Raw genomic sequence first — 16,940 nt, forward strand, 5'->3', positions numbered from 1 at the left:
CCCCTAGGCCTCCTATTTACCATAGGGAGTCCGCTATGTCCTGCTGGTTCTGCTTGTGGAGATAAAAAGGCCCAAGAACCCCATTTTTCCCCAATGGCAAGGCCTAGGTTGCCATCATTACCAACTTACCTGGGAGTAAGCCTCATTAACAACAAACCTGTTGTTGAAGTAGACATGCATACCATTAACCATACAGTTAACTGAACATCAGCTCCTGCACAGCAAAAGACGCATCTAAAATATGGGTTTTGGATGGGTGGCAAACAAGGTTATGCTTACATCATTCATATGAAAAAGGGTATTTAAATCCATTCCAGGATGCACAGAATTAACACAGAAGTAGACTACAACTCCCATCATCCCTAGCAAGACCAGTGTTCAGGGATGATGGGAAATGTAGTCCGAAAACAGCTGGAGACCCAAGTTTGGGAAACACTTGCTCTAAAACATTTTTTTTAAAAAAATCTATTCGCCCTTGCATTTCCAGTCTGACCTTGCCAGCAGACCAGGTCTGTATTAAGTGATATGTCTCATAGGAAGGGTGCTTGAGCCTGGGATTCTGGACTAGGCCGCAAAATACTCAGGTCACATTTTAAAGCTCCAGACACCAGATAGCTTCTCTCCACTGCTTGTCCTGTCATAGTTTGTTTCCGTGGTATTCCCCTGCTCACCCAGAAGAGCCAACCGTTGTCCACAGCAGGCCTTAATCATTTAGGGAACAAATTCCAAAGTGGGGAGTTAAGGATTGGAAGGAGTGTCTTTAAAATAATAATAACAATCACACAAGTATCCAAATGGGTAACTTTTATTTGTGGATAAAAATTAAGGCTCACAGTACTTATCATTTACAAGCAGAAAATGTTTTCTTTCTTTAAAAAAACGAGAATGCTAGGAATTATTTCCCTATACAAATTCCTTTGAATACGTTGACATGTCTCACTGAAGGACTAGAGAGGGGTAAACAAACTGAACAAGAGCAACCGCATTCATAAGCTACATTCCCTTCTGGACCACAAGAAGACGACAATCTGTGTTTCTCCATCCGGCTGAGATTACATGAATGAACACGATGAAATACATTCAAGGACTGGAAGGATGGCAATGAAGCTACATTCCACTTCTCTCACAAACTAACTGTGTGGTTTTTTAAAATAAAAAATAAAAATAAGAAATACCCTGCTCCATACAATACTGGAATCTGGATTCAGATTTAACAAATCACTCATGATGCAACGCCTCTTACACATGTGTTTGCTTCTGGCTGCAATGTTAATCTTCTTAATAAAGTTTGCCAAACTCCCATTTTCTTCACAAATCTTTTTTTTAAAAAACAAAACAAGCTTATAAAGTTATAGCCCAGAGCTGACTTAAACGTATACATTTGTTAAGATGGAAATCCTATAATTTGACTATCTGTGCATCTAACATAGTGAACATGGACACAAAATACTCTTAGCTCCAGCTGCAAAGGTTACCGTCAGTAGACACACCACTCAGTTAAACCCTCTGGCTCTTACGAATGGAACCATGCATTATATATACCTCATTTCTCTAGCTTGGACCATAACTATAATAGGGTTACATATTATATGTTGAACATCAGCTTTAAAAAAAGGACATTTAAAATGGCCAAGTAAACAATGTCAAAGCACAGCAATAGCTCAAGGAACACCCCCCTGCTATGAACCTGACTGTCTAGGAGGCATCTGAATAAGAGTTCCCACCACGCAAGAGCTTGCAAGTGATCATTACATTATACTCTCAGGTGCCATAATCTCACCAGCAGGCATAAAGAGGACTTCCTAGTAGAGTTTGCTAAGAAAACACTTGGGTCTGGATTGCTCTTCTGCTCACTTGACCACACCCATTCCCAAACACGGACTGTACAGGAAAGCACTTCTGTTGCACACCCTGGGTTTGGATGACATAGGGCAAACAGATTTGCAAATCATCTGCCATGGATGCTTCACAGTTGAGATTCCTGCATTGCAAGGGGTCAGACTGGATGGCCCTCGGGGTCCCTTCCAACTGTACAATTCAATGATTCGCCTACTGCATTCCTACACACTGGACCATGCCACCTAGTTTACTCGCTCATGTACATGTTCCAAGACCTCTGTCTTCAGGAGACAACATGTGGCATGGTGAGACAAGTTAGCGTAGCAATAGAACCACCAGCTCATCCCAGCTCTCCAAACGCCATAATAATGGTTTTATAGCGAGTACCTTTTGCCCTTATTTCCCTTTTATCCGTCCCTCTGCTTTATCCAGCCAGATGCTCTACCACACATCCAGCAAGACCATCCAGCGAGCCCTGACCTCTGCATCTTAACCAGCCATGTTTTGGTTAATTCACATAAGGACAGCGAAAATCATATTGAGCAGAAGGACCCTTTTTTTGTCAACAGAAGCGACTAGTTCACTGCCCCTCCAACAGATTTTCACTTGTCCTGCGGTGACCTTCCGATCCATCAATGCATGGCGGAATGGTCGTCTGTATCCTGCTAATCAACGCAGTAATACTTGGGCACTTGAGAACTATCGGGTGCAAATCAAAGTTTGTGCAGGGTTACAGTGATTTGTGGTGCGCTAAGGCCGTATTCAGAACGGGTGAGTTGAAGTCGTTGCAGTCCTATTCTCTTTACAGTGGTACCTCAGGTTACATACGCTTCAGATAACAGACACCACAAACCCAGAAATAGTGCTTCAGGTTAAGAACTTTGCTTCAGGATGAGAACAGAAATCGTGCTCTGGCAGCGCAGCAGCAGCAGGAGGCCCCATTAGCTAAAGTGGTGCTTCAGGTTAAGAGCAGTTTCAGGTTAAGTACGGACCTCCGGAACGAATTAAGTACTTAACCTGAGGTCCCACTGTATTCTAGCATTTTAAGCCCTCTTCTACCATCTTAACAGCTATGGCCTCCTCCTAAGGAATCCAGGAACTATAGTTTGTTGGGAATTGTAGCTCTGTGAGGCGTCAAACGACAATTCCCAGCACCCTAAACAAAGTAGAGTTTTCAGGATTCTTTGGGGGAAGCCATGATTGACAGTGGATTAAAGAGTGCTTTAAATATAGGGTGTGAGTGTGACCTTAAGGCTGTTCTTCTGTCCATCTACCCTGACAAGATGCTGTAGAAGCAGCTCCATGTCAGACGAAGCTATGTGGCTCAATACCCGCACATATTGAAAACCACCCAGCTTCTGATCCTTACCCAAACCAGAGCCGAGAGGCTAACTCTATTTACCGTATTTTTTGCTCTATAAGACGCACCCGACCATAAGATGCACCTAGTTTCAGAGGAGAACAAGAAAAAAATATTCTCTGCGCAGCACCTCTCCAGCAAAGCGGGAGGAGAAACGGAAGGGGCTGTTTATCCTGCTGCTTCGCTGAAGGGGCACTGCATAGCTTTCCCTCTCTGCGCAGCGCCTCTCCAGCGAAGCGAAGTCAGAACAGCAAGAGGGATCACTGCGCAGCGATCCCGCTTGCTGTTCTGGCTTCTGGGATAGCTGCGCAGCCTGCATTCACTACACAAGATGCACACACATTTCCCCTTACTTTTTAGGAGGGAAAAAGTGTGTTTTATAGAGCGAAAAATACGGTACCCTTCTGACTTATTGGTGGTTTATTTTTCAAGAAATGCACGAACTAATTTATATCTAGATTGGCCCGGCTGCCTCCAAAACCCAATCACATACTAATCAGCACATTTTAGAAGAAGAGGAGGAGGAGTTTGGATTTGATATCCCGCTTTATCACTACCCAAAGGAATCTCAAAGCAGCTCACATTCTCCTTTCCCTTCCTCCCCCACAACAAACACTCTGTGAGGTGAGTGGGGCTGCGAGACTTCAGAGAAGGGCGACTAGCCCAAGGTCACCCAGCAGCTGCATGTGGAGGAGCAGAGAAGCGAACCTGGCTCACCAGATTAGGAGTCTACCGCTCTTAACCACTACACCACACTGGCTTGGAAAGGAGTACACAGAGAGCAATTATTCCCTTGCTTTTCCAAAGCAGCCTCATATAAAATATAAGCCCAACGGTATGAATGATAGTTCAGCATAAAGACAAAGACAAAAACTGAGAAAGGGCAGATAAGATTTTGATGGCTGCAAGGTGGATTGTCCCTCCCTTTGATTTTGCCTGAACCGCAAGATGCATTTCCAACTGTATACATAATTCATGTTTGGCTCCCTTGTAACTGATTTAATGTACATTAAATATAGATATCACTGCACGGTGGGGGAAATGTATGCTTTTACATTTTTAAACAAAACTTGCTTTAAAAAGCATTATGGAGGAGGGACAGGAGAGCAAGGGGGGAGACACAGTCATTATTTGAGTGCCAGGTGTTATTGTTGTCTTAAAAGTCAACACTTATTGCCATGGGCTTAATACTCCAAACGATATGGAACAGGAATTCATACAGTACGCAGCAAAACAAATTATACATTGATTCCACAACTCAACAATACCTACTACTCCATTTGGCAAAATATTTATTTATAATAAATCTGTTTCAAAAGCAGTTGTTGGTCGCTTTCCCGCCCCGCCCCGCCCCCAAACCCATTATTTTAATAGGCTCCGACATTGGTTTTGGTAAATGTAAATAAACGGTCTCTTTTTACACAGTATACAAAAGAAAATGAAAATAAAAAATAAAAAGAGACATTGAAATGACGTAACAGTAGAAACAGTCAATAAGACCCAAAAAAAGGCAAAGCAATATGAATCTATCTGCACATAGGCAACACTGCCCTAATTATTTACCCGTACGTATCCTCAGCCCACTTACCTTGCTCCCCGCCCCCCCCCCGCCCCCAACATCATTCTTAATTTGCAGATTATGCTCCAGGAAAGGGGGGGGGAGAGAATCACATATGATGTAGCAGCAGCTCCAGCGACTCTGTTTCACAGTACTGCATGTCAACACTGGGAATGGTTTCTGATATAATTTAAAACTGCATACAGTACTTTCATACAAGGAGGGGGAGGGAATAATTATTCCCACTCAGTTGTTCCTGGTGGTTTTGAAGTCAAGTCATACATCACCCGGGAGATGCCAGGAATCTTCTTAATCTCTGCCACCATCTTCAACACAACCTGCGTTTATTTAGGAACAAAACAAAGTGAGAAGAGCAGTTAAGTGACAGGCTCCCTGGTCTGAATGAGGGATAAATCGGGGATGTAATGTAAGGCACAGGGTATTCATTAGACTACTTTACCCAACTGTCTAGAAAGGAGTAGGAATGATGCATCAAAGTTTTAGAATAGAGCCTGGTATTATTTTGTTTGCAAAAAAACAAAAACAAAAAATCAGGCAAACATTTTGGAGAGGAAGCTCATACACTTACTACAGTCATACCTTGGAAGTAGAACGGAATCCGTTCCGGAAGTCCGTTCGACTTCCAAAACGTTCAGAAACCAAAGCGCGGCTTCTGGTTGGTCGCAGAAAGCTTCTGCAGCCAATCGGAAGCCATGGAAGCCCTGTCGGACGTTTGGGTTCCAAAGAACGTTTGCAAACCGGAACACTCACTTCCGGGTTTGCGGTACGTGGGAGCCAAAACATTAGGCTTGCAAGGCATTCGGGTTCCAAGGTACGACTGTACAGTGTAGGCCTGGGCGATGTACTGATACATCACCCAGGAGCGGATTGAGGGCCAGAGCACATTTATTTCTGTGCTACAAAAACGAACTTTGAAACTATTTTGAATAAGAGAACAAACACAGTTTCCATATTAGCAAAGAAAGAAAAGGCCGTTCCGAATGATTATTCTGAAAGTTTTACCTCTTGTGGTATCTCATTGCCGGGAGTCGCTGCAATACCCGTCATGAAATCACTAGTGATGAAGGTCCGAATGACCACAGATCTTTGACAGGAAGGCTGCTTCTGAAGGGGATCTCGGTCAAAATGCAACGGTGTCAAGATGACTGGCATCTGGCTGATTTTTCCGGCATAACCTTGGCATAAGAAAGCAAGAATATTGCAATTCACCAACTGTTATATGGACCGAGAGAGCCGGCGTAGCATAATGATTAGAGCAGATCGTCAGGAATGATGGAAGTTGTGGTGGAACAACACCCAGAGGTTGGCAGGTCCCCCATCCCTCAATTACAGTGCTGGACTAGGACTTGGGAGACCAGAATTCCTACTCCTGATTCAGTCGTGAAGCTCACGGCTGGTCTTGGGCCAATCACTATCTTGGCCTAATCTATGTCACATGGTTGTTCTCAGGATAAACTAGGGGGAGGGAGCTCATTTTGCCATCCTGAGCTCCTCTAAGGAAGGGCAGGATACAAACGAAAACAAAGAGCAGCATAAAGACAGACTGTACTCTATGGTACAATTCAGAAACTGCTGTTGGTTAAGAGCTGAATGCATCAAATTAGTTTCTTTTAAAACTTTCATGTGATTCACTTTTGATGTAGTTTTTCTGCTACAAAATCAAGAAATTGCAGTGTCCCAGAAGAAAATTCAACTTTCTGAAGCCAGGGTTCTACAAAATAAACATCTGTTATGCAAACTTTTACTTTATTGTCTTGCACCAAAATCTGGGTTGCTTGATGAATTCTGAACTGCTGTTAAGTGGTCTTTGCCAATGGCGACTCAAGGGCAGCAGACCTCTTAGCAATTAACTAAGCAATGACCTTCCACTGAACAAATGCACATACTAACCAGACTCCCTGAGAATATTATGAGCCTCAAAATCAGCTTGCCGCAACGTGCTGAGGACTCCTGTTGTCAGGAAAGTGGGAGTAACGTCTGTGGGAGGTTCTTTGACAGGTGGGCCAAACACATAGACCACTCTACGGAGGGAAGAAAATGAAGCGTTGGAGTGTGTGGTATATTGCAAACTGAATAATGCAAGCACTTTGCTGGCTAGGGCTAAAAGGAGTTTCAGTCCCCAACTTCTTGTGCCAGGTTAGGGAAAGATAAGCAATACATCTATAAACTACCAGAATAGCAGACAGTATTATAAATTCTGGCTTTGTCCAACCATGTAAAACTTGGGTGCACAGTGCCTTTAATTCCCACAGGTGGTCGTTAAATCATTTATTTAAAAAGCCAGGTATCCCGTTTGGAAAACGTTAACATTCAGAATATGTGCAGTCTTTTTATTCCAATACTAAAGCAAAAGTTTCCTTCCTTCCCTTGCTTTAAAAGCCCCCGCTGTTAAGAGCACTCATGCCTGCAGCACCTGACACTTAGCTTTCCAGTATACAGTGGTACCTTGGTTTTCGAATGAATTATTTTCTCTTTTTGAATGGAGTGGAATGCTTCTTTAAAAAACAAGGCTTTACTCTGAGTTTGTAGTATGAAGAGCATTTTAGCTCCTGTGCCCTGTAACTGACACATACAATACTCAGATCCACCTAGAAGGGTGCCTGCCATCTTCGTGAGATAAGCTTACAGAGCCTTTATTGCTTGTGAATTGCTGCTGGCCTCCCTTTGATGGTCTCTGGCCTACAAGTTTCACGATACCAAAAGCTTTTGACGTGGCTTCTCTCTCTTAAGGTCAACCTTTTCATCTCTCCCATCAATTCACTGTGACACTAACAGTGCAATCCTATGCATGTATTCAAAGGGACACACTCAGGGTAGCAGCTGACGACATTCATGCAAGCCTACGTGTGCATACACAGAAGTAAGCACCGCTAAACAGAGTGGGGCTTACTTCTGAGTCAAGGCAATTCTGTCATAAATGTTATGACTATGCCGAAGTACAATTTTATTTGATAAATGTGTTGCAACTGGTGCATTTAATGTGGTTAAAGCGATAAAATAAGTTTAGGTTTGATAAGAAGGTACTGCATATGTACTTCGATTCCCAGCAACCCTAAAACAAGATCCCCGCCCCGCTGGCTTCAAAATTTCCAAATGTTTTACATCTCCAATTTATAATAAGCACTCAAGAAAGGCAGTAGCATATTCTTCTATACAGTAGTTTCGCTTTTACTTCTCGTGTGTAAGTCAAAAATTTACCAAAGCAATAATGCAAGCAAACAACAAAATCAGCAGCAGCTGTATTTTTTTAAATACTGCAGATATATACCGGTTTATGTTGTGACACATGCGGGGGATGAGTCTGGATAGGAACATAAGGGACTCCCAGTGTGGCGCATCTTTGCTGGAGATCCCACATACATAGCTGTAGGAGCGGCAATCACCCTGCAAAGCAGCAAAACAAAATCAGCAGCTGAAACATTTGCTGAAACCTCATCTAGTTCTTTCCTTGCAACAAGTTATATACCGTTCAACACTCCAGTTTGCACACTGCCATGTATGGTGATTAAATTAGCAAAAATTAAACCAGAAAAAGCTTACTTGAAATGCCTGTTGAAATTATGCCTTCCCAAAATGCCTTAAATTCAATGGGGGGGTCCCTACCTGATGTCAGCCAAGGGGCAGCTTCACAGAACCAGGCACAGAATGCTGAATATGCACAGATTCTGGCAGATATGAGCCTTGCATCTCGGTCATGGGGGACCACTAATCATGACTCCCCTGAAAACCTCTGAGATCAGACAGGAATATAAAGCATCAAGTGGTCTGTACCCTGGACCCAAATTAAGGGCCTTGCAACAAGGACTGGTAAGGTAGGGCTGAGCGATATCCCGTTTTAAACATTGTGATATACCTATACAGTGGTACCTCGGTTTAAGAACAGTCCTGTTTACGAACGATTCCGTTTATGAACTCCGCAAAACCGGAAGTAGTGTCCTGGTTTGCAACTTTACCTCGGTCTAAGAACGGAATCTGAACAGTCGCACCGGCGGCAGGAGGCCTCATTAGGGAAAGTGTGCCTCAGTTTAAGAACGGTTTCGGTTTAAGAACGGACTTCCAGAACGGATTAAGTTCGTAAACCGAGGTACCCCTGTATCACGATGTCTGAAAGAAGGATGCAACTATGTAGAGGCAAACGGAGTACTGGCAACTGCTACTACTTAGGGGTCTAAAACTGATGCATTTTTACTTACCTTTAACAGCTGTTATTTTATAGTAATAAGCAACAGGAGGCAGGAGCCACGAGAGAAGTGATAGCCAGATTCGCGGTTTCCCCCATATTGGAATTTTTTACATGGTGCACGTGCATGCGTGCACACACATACACTGTGATTCTCGATAAACTGCCAAGTCATACATTATGAAACTGTTATCATGATACGGACTTCAAAACAATTTTGGACAATGTATTGATATATCACCCTGCCTACTGGTAGCACATGGGTAGCCAGTAGAGTCGTACCTCAGAAGTCGAACGGAATCCGTTCCAGATGTCTGTTCAACTTCCAAAACAATTGGGAACCAAGACGCGGCTTGCGACTGGCTGCAGGAACCCGACGGACGTTCGGGTTCCAAAGAACGTTCGCAAACCGGAACACTCACAAGGCATTTTACTTCTGAGGTACGACTGTACAAGCTTTTAAGCACCAGAGTTATGGGCTTGTGAAAGCCCATCCTCATCAACTCTAGCTTGGGGCATCTTAAGTCAGCCAGAGCATCCAGGCCAAGCCCAAGTGTTCCACACATGGTGCATTGCAATGATCAAATTGCCAATCTAGGAATCACCAGGGTGAGGAGGCAAGACCCTTTCAAGGATGTACCTGGCAAAAGGCACTCCTAGCCACCTGAGCTTCTAAGCAACTAAGATGAATCCAAGTGCAGCCCCGAACCGCAAGCCCCTTCTTTCAGAGGGATCGTGACTCTGTCCAGAACAGACAACTGGCCTATCTCCCAGAGCCAATAAAGCTACAATGCATGCAGTTCTGAGCCTTTAATTGGCTTTGTGCCTGACAGGTGCCTGAACTGAACCAGGAAAGCAGAAATGGTTTGTTTGTTTGTTTACTTATTTATTTATTGAAAAGCATTTCTCAACCCCAACGTATTTCAAGTATCTCTAAGTGGCCTAGAAAAACAGCACAATAATAATAATAATAATAGGACAGTATAAGGAGGACAGTAAAACGAGTCTTATAAAAGCAGAACAGGTAAAAGCAGAATTTTGTCTGCAGCGAGCAAATTGGTAGGAATATACGTATGAGCCTCCAGCTGCTGCTTCTCCAATGGAAGCCTGAACCTGATGGAATACAGTGTGAGTAATGCTATTTAATCTTAAGAATGCTTCAGTATTTCCTAGCCTAACCAAAGTGACCATTCAGACATTTAGAGGCTGTCACATATATTTTTAAAAATAGCTCTTCCATGGCTTTAATCCCAATCCATTTTGGAGGTATTCTATTTTGGCTCCAAAATCGCTAAATTTGTTACCTGCAATCTAGCCACACAAGTTTTAGGTATGATTGGCACAGCGACAACGCACTCACCTGTACTCCTACAGTTTTGATTGGCAGCAGAAAGGCATTCAACGAATGTAGACTTGTGATTTGCATCAGTTTCTCCTGGTCTTCCTCAGTTGTACATGCTTTGACCCTCTGCAACAGAGTGTGAGGCTGGACAGCAAAGGGAAAAAGTCCAATCAAAACATCTGAGATTATTACTCGGCTACGTCTTACTGGAAGCTAGTGTTTTTCATAGAGGCAGAGGTTGGAAAATAAGGGGTTCTTCAACAAAGAGGCAAGGTGTGTGGCTAGACCAGTGCTGCCATATCATGTTAGTTTAAGGTCCAATTTGTTATTTCTAAACCACCCATCATCTACTACACACGGTACAAATATATAATCCATGGGTTGGCAGACTAAGGCCCGGGGGCCGGATCTGGTCCAATCGCCTTCTAAATCCGGCCCGCGGATGGTCCTAGAATCAGCGTCTTTTTACATGAGTAAAATGTGTCCTTTTATTTAAAATACATTTCTGGGTTATTTGTGGGGCCTGCCTGGTGTTTTTACATGAGTAGAATGTGTGCTTTTATTTGAAATGCAATTTTGGGTTATTTGTGGGGCATAGGAATTCGTTCATTTTTATTTTCAAGATATATTCCGGCCCCCTGCTTAAAAAGTTTGCTGACCACTGAATCAGAGGCATTCCCAGTTGAAAGCACTTGGCTACTCCTCTGCTAAATGCAAGATACAGTGGTGCCTCGCAAGACGAAATTAATCCGTTCCGCAAGTCTCTTCGTCTAGCGGTTTTTTTGTCTTGCGAAGCAACCCTATTAGCGGCTTAGCGGATTAGCGCTATTAGCGGTTTAGCGGCTATTAAAGGCTTAGCGGCTTAGCGGCTAAAAGGCTATTAGCGGCTTAGTGGATTAGAAAAAGAGGGGGGAGCGAAAAAAATCGCAAGACTCGCAAGACATTTTCGTCTTGCGAAGCAAGCCCATAGGGAAATTCGTCTTGCGAAGCGCATTGAAAAACGGAAAACCCTTTCGTCTAGCGGGTTTTTCGTCTCGCGAGGCATTCGTCTTGCGGGGCACCACTGTAACATGGTGCTCTTCAAATGCTGTTGGATTCGACTCCAACCAATCCAGCCAGCATAGCCAATGGCAAGGAATGCTGGGAGTTGTAGTCCCAGCAACACTGGGAGGGCACCATAAGGGTAGAAACAAAGACAGAACACATAAAATGGGGAGGGGATTCATCTTGAGAACTTTATTGAAGGAAGAAAAGACACTGCAGGGCCTACTCTGCAAACAATGGCTTAAGCAGAACTGACAGGGAAAGCCAGCATAATCTGATGGGAAACACAGGAAGGGAAGTTGAGGATATGGAGCAGGAAGGATAGGAAGAAAGTGCACTAGAGAGAATAATGTCTTGAGGGTTCTTCAGCAACTAGCTTAAAGAAATTGAAATAAAGGGACAATTAAGCCAAGCTTATCTATCGCAGTGGCTTATCATAATCCACATAGGAATTTATACCCTTCAATTCTAGTCACAATAATTACCTTTTTAACACTCGCAGAAAAGTCTGCTATGATTTTCAAAATGTTGTTCGTTTCAGGGAAGTCTTTGCAAACATACGGTTCTTCGGCACATATTACCCTAATTGCAAGGCCAGGACCTAGAAAAAAACCAGTATTGGAACAGCACCGTGCAATCAGTTACCAACATATAAGTGGCAATTTGTATTTCAGTAATGCTACGTACATGACTGCACTTGTTTTGGCCATGCTGCCATTTATCTGCAACACGCTTGGCTTGCATATGCAAAAGCAGCAGTGAGGTCTGAAGCACTATTTACGCTTATTGTGAGGCTTCACTTGAAAAAAAGAAAAGGGCTGTATGCTCACTCCTGCTCCCAGCTCCACGTGCTACTTCCTTGATCTCCCTGGCTTCCGTTTCTCCTGCCCACCAAATAACCCAAACCCCTTCGCATGCTTCAGCTGAAAGGCAAGCTTGGAATAGATTACTCTGCATTGTTTGGAAAGACGATCATGTAGTGAATCCTGCAAGACCTGCTCCCTGCTTGCCTGACTTATTTTCACCTGGCTTAGGAGGCCAGGGCCTTGACTGTTTCTGCAGTTCAGGATGGCTACAGATTGTGTGGGGAGGGCATTGTCTAAGGCAGGCATAGGCAAACTCGGCCCTCCAGATGTTTTGGGACTACAACTCCCATCATCCCTGACCACTGGTCCTGTTAGCTAGGGATGATGGGAGTTGTAGTCCCAAAACATCTGGAGGGCAGAGTTTGCCTATGCCTGGTCTAAGGGTCAAGATTTAGCTTTGGAGGTGTATTATTTTTGCTGTTAACTAGGTTTTCTTTTTATGGTTTAATTATAAACTATCAGTGGCTTGTTAAATTTCATTGCTCATTTAATAACAGGAGGCGTTTCCATAAGCTTATTGCTCATGACCATTTAAACTTTGTGATGCCTTGCAACTGTTAGTGAGCCGGGTTAACCTTTTGATGTTGTGAGACCCGCTGAGCACCGTTGTATTATGGAAAGGCAGCATACAAATACGCCGTGTTGGAATTGCATACAAATTCAGTAAAAATTATAGTTTTTAAAAATATTCCACTTAAAACTGTGCAGGTTTTTGACTACAATAGAGTTTCTACTGCAAAGTTTTAACACTGTCTATAGTCTGTCAGTTAGGCTCCAACCACAGTCATATGTATACAAACTTCCAGGAACCGAAAATCTTTCCTTTTGTAGAAGGGCAGCGGTGGATCCACTTCTTGGTGAATTCTGCTAATGCAATGATGCCCTGGGCAGCATCAAGGATCACCATGGTTGAGCAGGGAGTCCACCATTAAGAGCCCCCTGGGAGATAGACTCACTGAGGGAGGAGGCCCCTGTGAAGGATGTGTTGCTCAAAGTTCCCTCAAAACCTGGAACAGAAACCACCTATACAGTGGTACCTCTGGTTGCGAATGGGATACGTTCTGGAGCCCCGTTTGCAACCTGAAAGGAACGCAACCCGCATCTGCGCGCGCGTGGGTCGCAATTCACCGCTTCTGCGCATGACGTCATTTCGTGCATCTGTGCATGCAGTGAAACCCGGAAGTAACCCTTTCTGGTACTTCTGGGTCGGTGCGGGGCGCAACCTGAAAAGACGCAACCTGAACCGAACGTAACAAGAGGTATGACTGTACCTGGGAATGGGTGTCTTGAGACCAGCTCTTCCGGCAGACCCAGTTCTCTCCCAAGCACTCTCACTTCGTCCTTATGGAAATCTTTCAGTGGTTCTATTACCTTCCCCTGCAATGGAAAACAGCACATTTCGCATTCGGGGCCTCTCTTTGGAGTAATACAGAACTAATGAGAAAACAAATCTAATACAACGATGCAGCTATACAACTGGGACTGTAATTTAAACCTCGCTTCTCCCACCCCAATGAAAATGTCGCAGGAGCCAAAGCAACAGGGAAGTGATTCAAAGCACTTAGTAGGGAGGGCTTAGAAACTGCTGCGATAAGGCACAAACATATTCCATAAAATTAATGCAGTCTAGCTGTTTTTGGGGTGACTAAACCAGAACAAATTCTGATGTATATCATAGACTGGATCTGAAATGGTTGTTCTGCTTATCCAGTATAAAAATCTCTTTGTAAGTTGTCCTGTATACAAATACCCATGAGATGTTGGGTTAGTATTGGGGGTGGGAGAAGGCCTTTATACATGAAAGGACCACCACCAATTTCTAAAAGCGTTACTTGAAAATACTGCCTAAAATGCTCAACGCTACATACAAAGCCATGAAGGAAATGCAACAAGTCATGTGTTTCTTACCACAGTCAACCGGCCCATCTGAACAATTAGACGTAACTTTCTATTTACCTCTTCCCTCAGCTTTCTGATGAGCTCTGTGTCGTTGTGATGAGTCTTGATGACTTCTGCTTTGCCACTGGCAACCACAGAAGCACTTTCAATAAGGTCGGGCCTCAACGTTCCCTGAGCGAGGAAGACTTCTTCCGGTTTCAGGTTCATTTCTCCAATAACTTCATTAGCAATCTACGGGGTTTGGGGGTGGGAGAAGAGGAGAAGATGCTTCCCTGTAATCAAGTCCTCAAATTTTATTACAAACTGTAAGCTTCATTTTTCCTCGAGAACTGCAGCCCTCTCTGCGTGATAAGGAGATACAGTGGTGCCCCGCAAGACGAATGCCTCGCAAGACGAAAAACTCGCTAGACAAAAGCGTTTTTTGGTTTTGCATTGCTTCGCTAGACAAATTTCCCTATGGGCTTGCTTCACAAGACGAAAACGTCTTGCGCTTTTTTCTTAAAGCCGCTTGAAGAGGCGCAGTTGCGGCGGACCGTGCTTCGCAAGACGAAAAACATCGCAAGACGAAAAGACTTGCGGAACGAATTATTTTCATCTTGCGAGGCACCACTGTATTCATGCTCCGTGCCTTCCACTTAGTAGGAAGCATAAATTTAATTTACCAACGTTTATCCATCCCCTTTTATTGTTAATGTAACAACCGATTTTACCAAAGCTATGAACTCTGTAACACTGGGAAGAAACAATGAACTGTATAACAATGTAGCCTTCTTCACATTTTTTCAACTGTAGATATTGCACTATTACAACGTACTAAATATATTGTTTCTGTTGGCACAACAATAAGCGTTTGTGTGTGTGTTTGTGTATGAGATTAATGTTTGGCATTTTACACACTGTGTTTCTACCACAGTTTTTTTTTTTAACCATGCAAGCTGTTAGCAAAAATGCATTCGTTTTTTAGCCAAGCTAGCAATAAATAAACTCTTAAGAGTCTGTTCCAGCTGCTGCAGCAACCTCTTTCTAATGATGCAAGCATTTCCTTTATAGCTATTTGTGAATTAAGTGTCAGGGGTAGAGAACAAGTGCTTTAAGGGCCTGCTTTGCCAGTGCAGAATTACAACATGGGCATTCTGAGCATACACAAAATGCAAAGGACAGTGGGTAACCTCTACTGGACAAAAGGATGGGTTCTACTTTAAAACCTATTACATTTCATCTATACTAAAAGCTGGACTCCAGTTATAGGTACTCTGTTGAGGAGGGAGCTGCAGCCCTCGAATATTCAACTACTTCCACCATTTCAGTGATCTTCCTGGCTATTCCAGAGCTGTGGAACTTCCTTGAAAAAAAGGAAAACAACACTTCTCAAGCCAGTATGGCTCAATCTTGTTATTCCTATTCAGATCTCCTTACAAATCTATACCACAGACCCAAACTGACTAGAAACATCTGGGTGAAACATCTGGAGCTACCACCAATTCATTTAACCAGAGGCCTCTAAGTCCAAGGAAAAAGTGAAATAAGGACGTATTAAAATAAGAACAGTATATTCTAACTAGCCATTACACTTGAAATATAGCCTAAAGGAGGTAACCTAAGGTCTTCATAATGAGATGGGGGTTGACCCTTTGGGGTGTAATATCACTGTGACGATACCTTGGTCATGCTACTAGCACATCTCTGAACAAGAATGCGTTCCCAAAAATGTTGGGAACTGCTGAATTAACAGAAAAGAGGCTTTTTCAGCTCCATGTCTAGAGATTGTAATTTGGAAGCAAAATGCCCAAATCAGCTAATGAGCGCGCGCGCGCACACACACACAGCTAGCAAATGTAAAACTTTAAAACTGTGAAAATTCAACATCCTCCTCTTGAAAACCAAGGCAGGGGGGAAGGGTACATTTGAAGTTTCTCCCTAAATTCTAGAACAGATACCTTCACAAAGGTGTCACCAATAATTTTGCGTTTTTCCTCGGGACTTGTTGTCATATTCAGTGTTTTGCTAATCCTTTTTCGTGGAGTTCTGTCTTCCTCAGAGATGGGCAGAGTTGTTGTGCCATTGTAGAACGAATGAGCTGCGTTTACCACTGAAGAAACAGACAAGGTTTGCTGTTAAGAAAAACTCCGAAATTATATGAGAACTCGAATTCTCAGATATTCCCTTACCCATGTCCAACTAAAACATCTTTCCCCCCCCCTAACAAAACATTTCCTTTGCTTCCTCCCCCCCCCCCCCGCCAAGTTATACTATAACAGGCCTAGGAAAACTCAGCCCTCCAGATGTTTTGCGACTACAATTCTCATCATCCCTTGCCACTGGTCCTGTTAGATAGGGATGATGGGAGTTGCAGTCTCAAAACATCTGGAGGGCTGAGTTTGCCTATACCTGTACTATAGCTTTATCAATTGGTGGGGGGGGGGACAGACCAGTTTAAACACAGGGTACTAAAGAAAAAAACAATTTGGCAACTAAACTGTAGAATCTAAAAACATACTGAACGCTGGCTTTTACAGACTCTTGTTTATTGGCATAATAAAAGGCAAAATTGTAAACTGCAGCCAGTCATTACCCACAAGACAGAGAAATGAGAGTAACCTTTCTTCCATGACAGTGTGTAAGTAATCCCAAAAGATGACAACAAGAGGAGGCTTGTTATATTATCGCTACTATTGGCACGACACTTTAAAAAGCAACAGAACCAGGAGACAGATCCCTGCTCTGCAAACCTTACAATAGAGACATAGGAGAAGCGAAGATTACAGGCAAGGAATACTGACAACATCTGGTCTGGGAGCAGAGGGACTACCTCACAAAGTCTGTGTCATTCT

The 16,940-nt window shown here is 43.4% G+C and overlaps 1 protein-coding gene across 2 annotated transcripts in view; it reads right to left on the minus strand.

Annotated features, from left to right (window-relative positions):
- Positions 1–789: 789 nt before the first annotated feature.
- Positions 790–16,940, minus strand: part of GMPS (guanine monophosphate synthase) — a 50,285-nt gene continuing 34,134 nt past the window's right edge. For both annotated transcript variants that reach the window (XM_081190216.1, XM_081190217.1), the window contains exons 8-16: positions 16,047–16,198; positions 14,167–14,340; positions 13,482–13,587; positions 11,830–11,945; positions 10,319–10,444; positions 8,047–8,162; positions 6,669–6,799; positions 5,781–5,953; positions 790–5,095 (exon numbers count right to left, since the gene is read on the minus strand). In XM_081190216.1, the coding sequence (XP_081046342.1) occupies positions 4,994–5,095; positions 5,781–5,953; positions 6,669–6,799; positions 8,047–8,162; positions 10,319–10,444; positions 11,830–11,945; positions 13,482–13,587; positions 14,167–14,340; positions 16,047–16,198 (1,196 nt within the window). In that variant the 3' untranslated portion in view covers positions 790–4,993. The remainder of the gene's footprint in view (positions 5,096–5,780; positions 5,954–6,668; positions 6,800–8,046; positions 8,163–10,318; positions 10,445–11,829; positions 11,946–13,481; positions 13,588–14,166; positions 14,341–16,046; positions 16,199–16,940) is intronic.

Source organism: Podarcis bocagei, assembly GCF_964188305.1.
Source record: "Podarcis bocagei genome assembly, chromosome: 4".
Classification (NCBI taxonomy): Eukaryota; Metazoa; Chordata; class Lepidosauria; order Squamata; family Lacertidae; genus Podarcis; species Podarcis bocagei.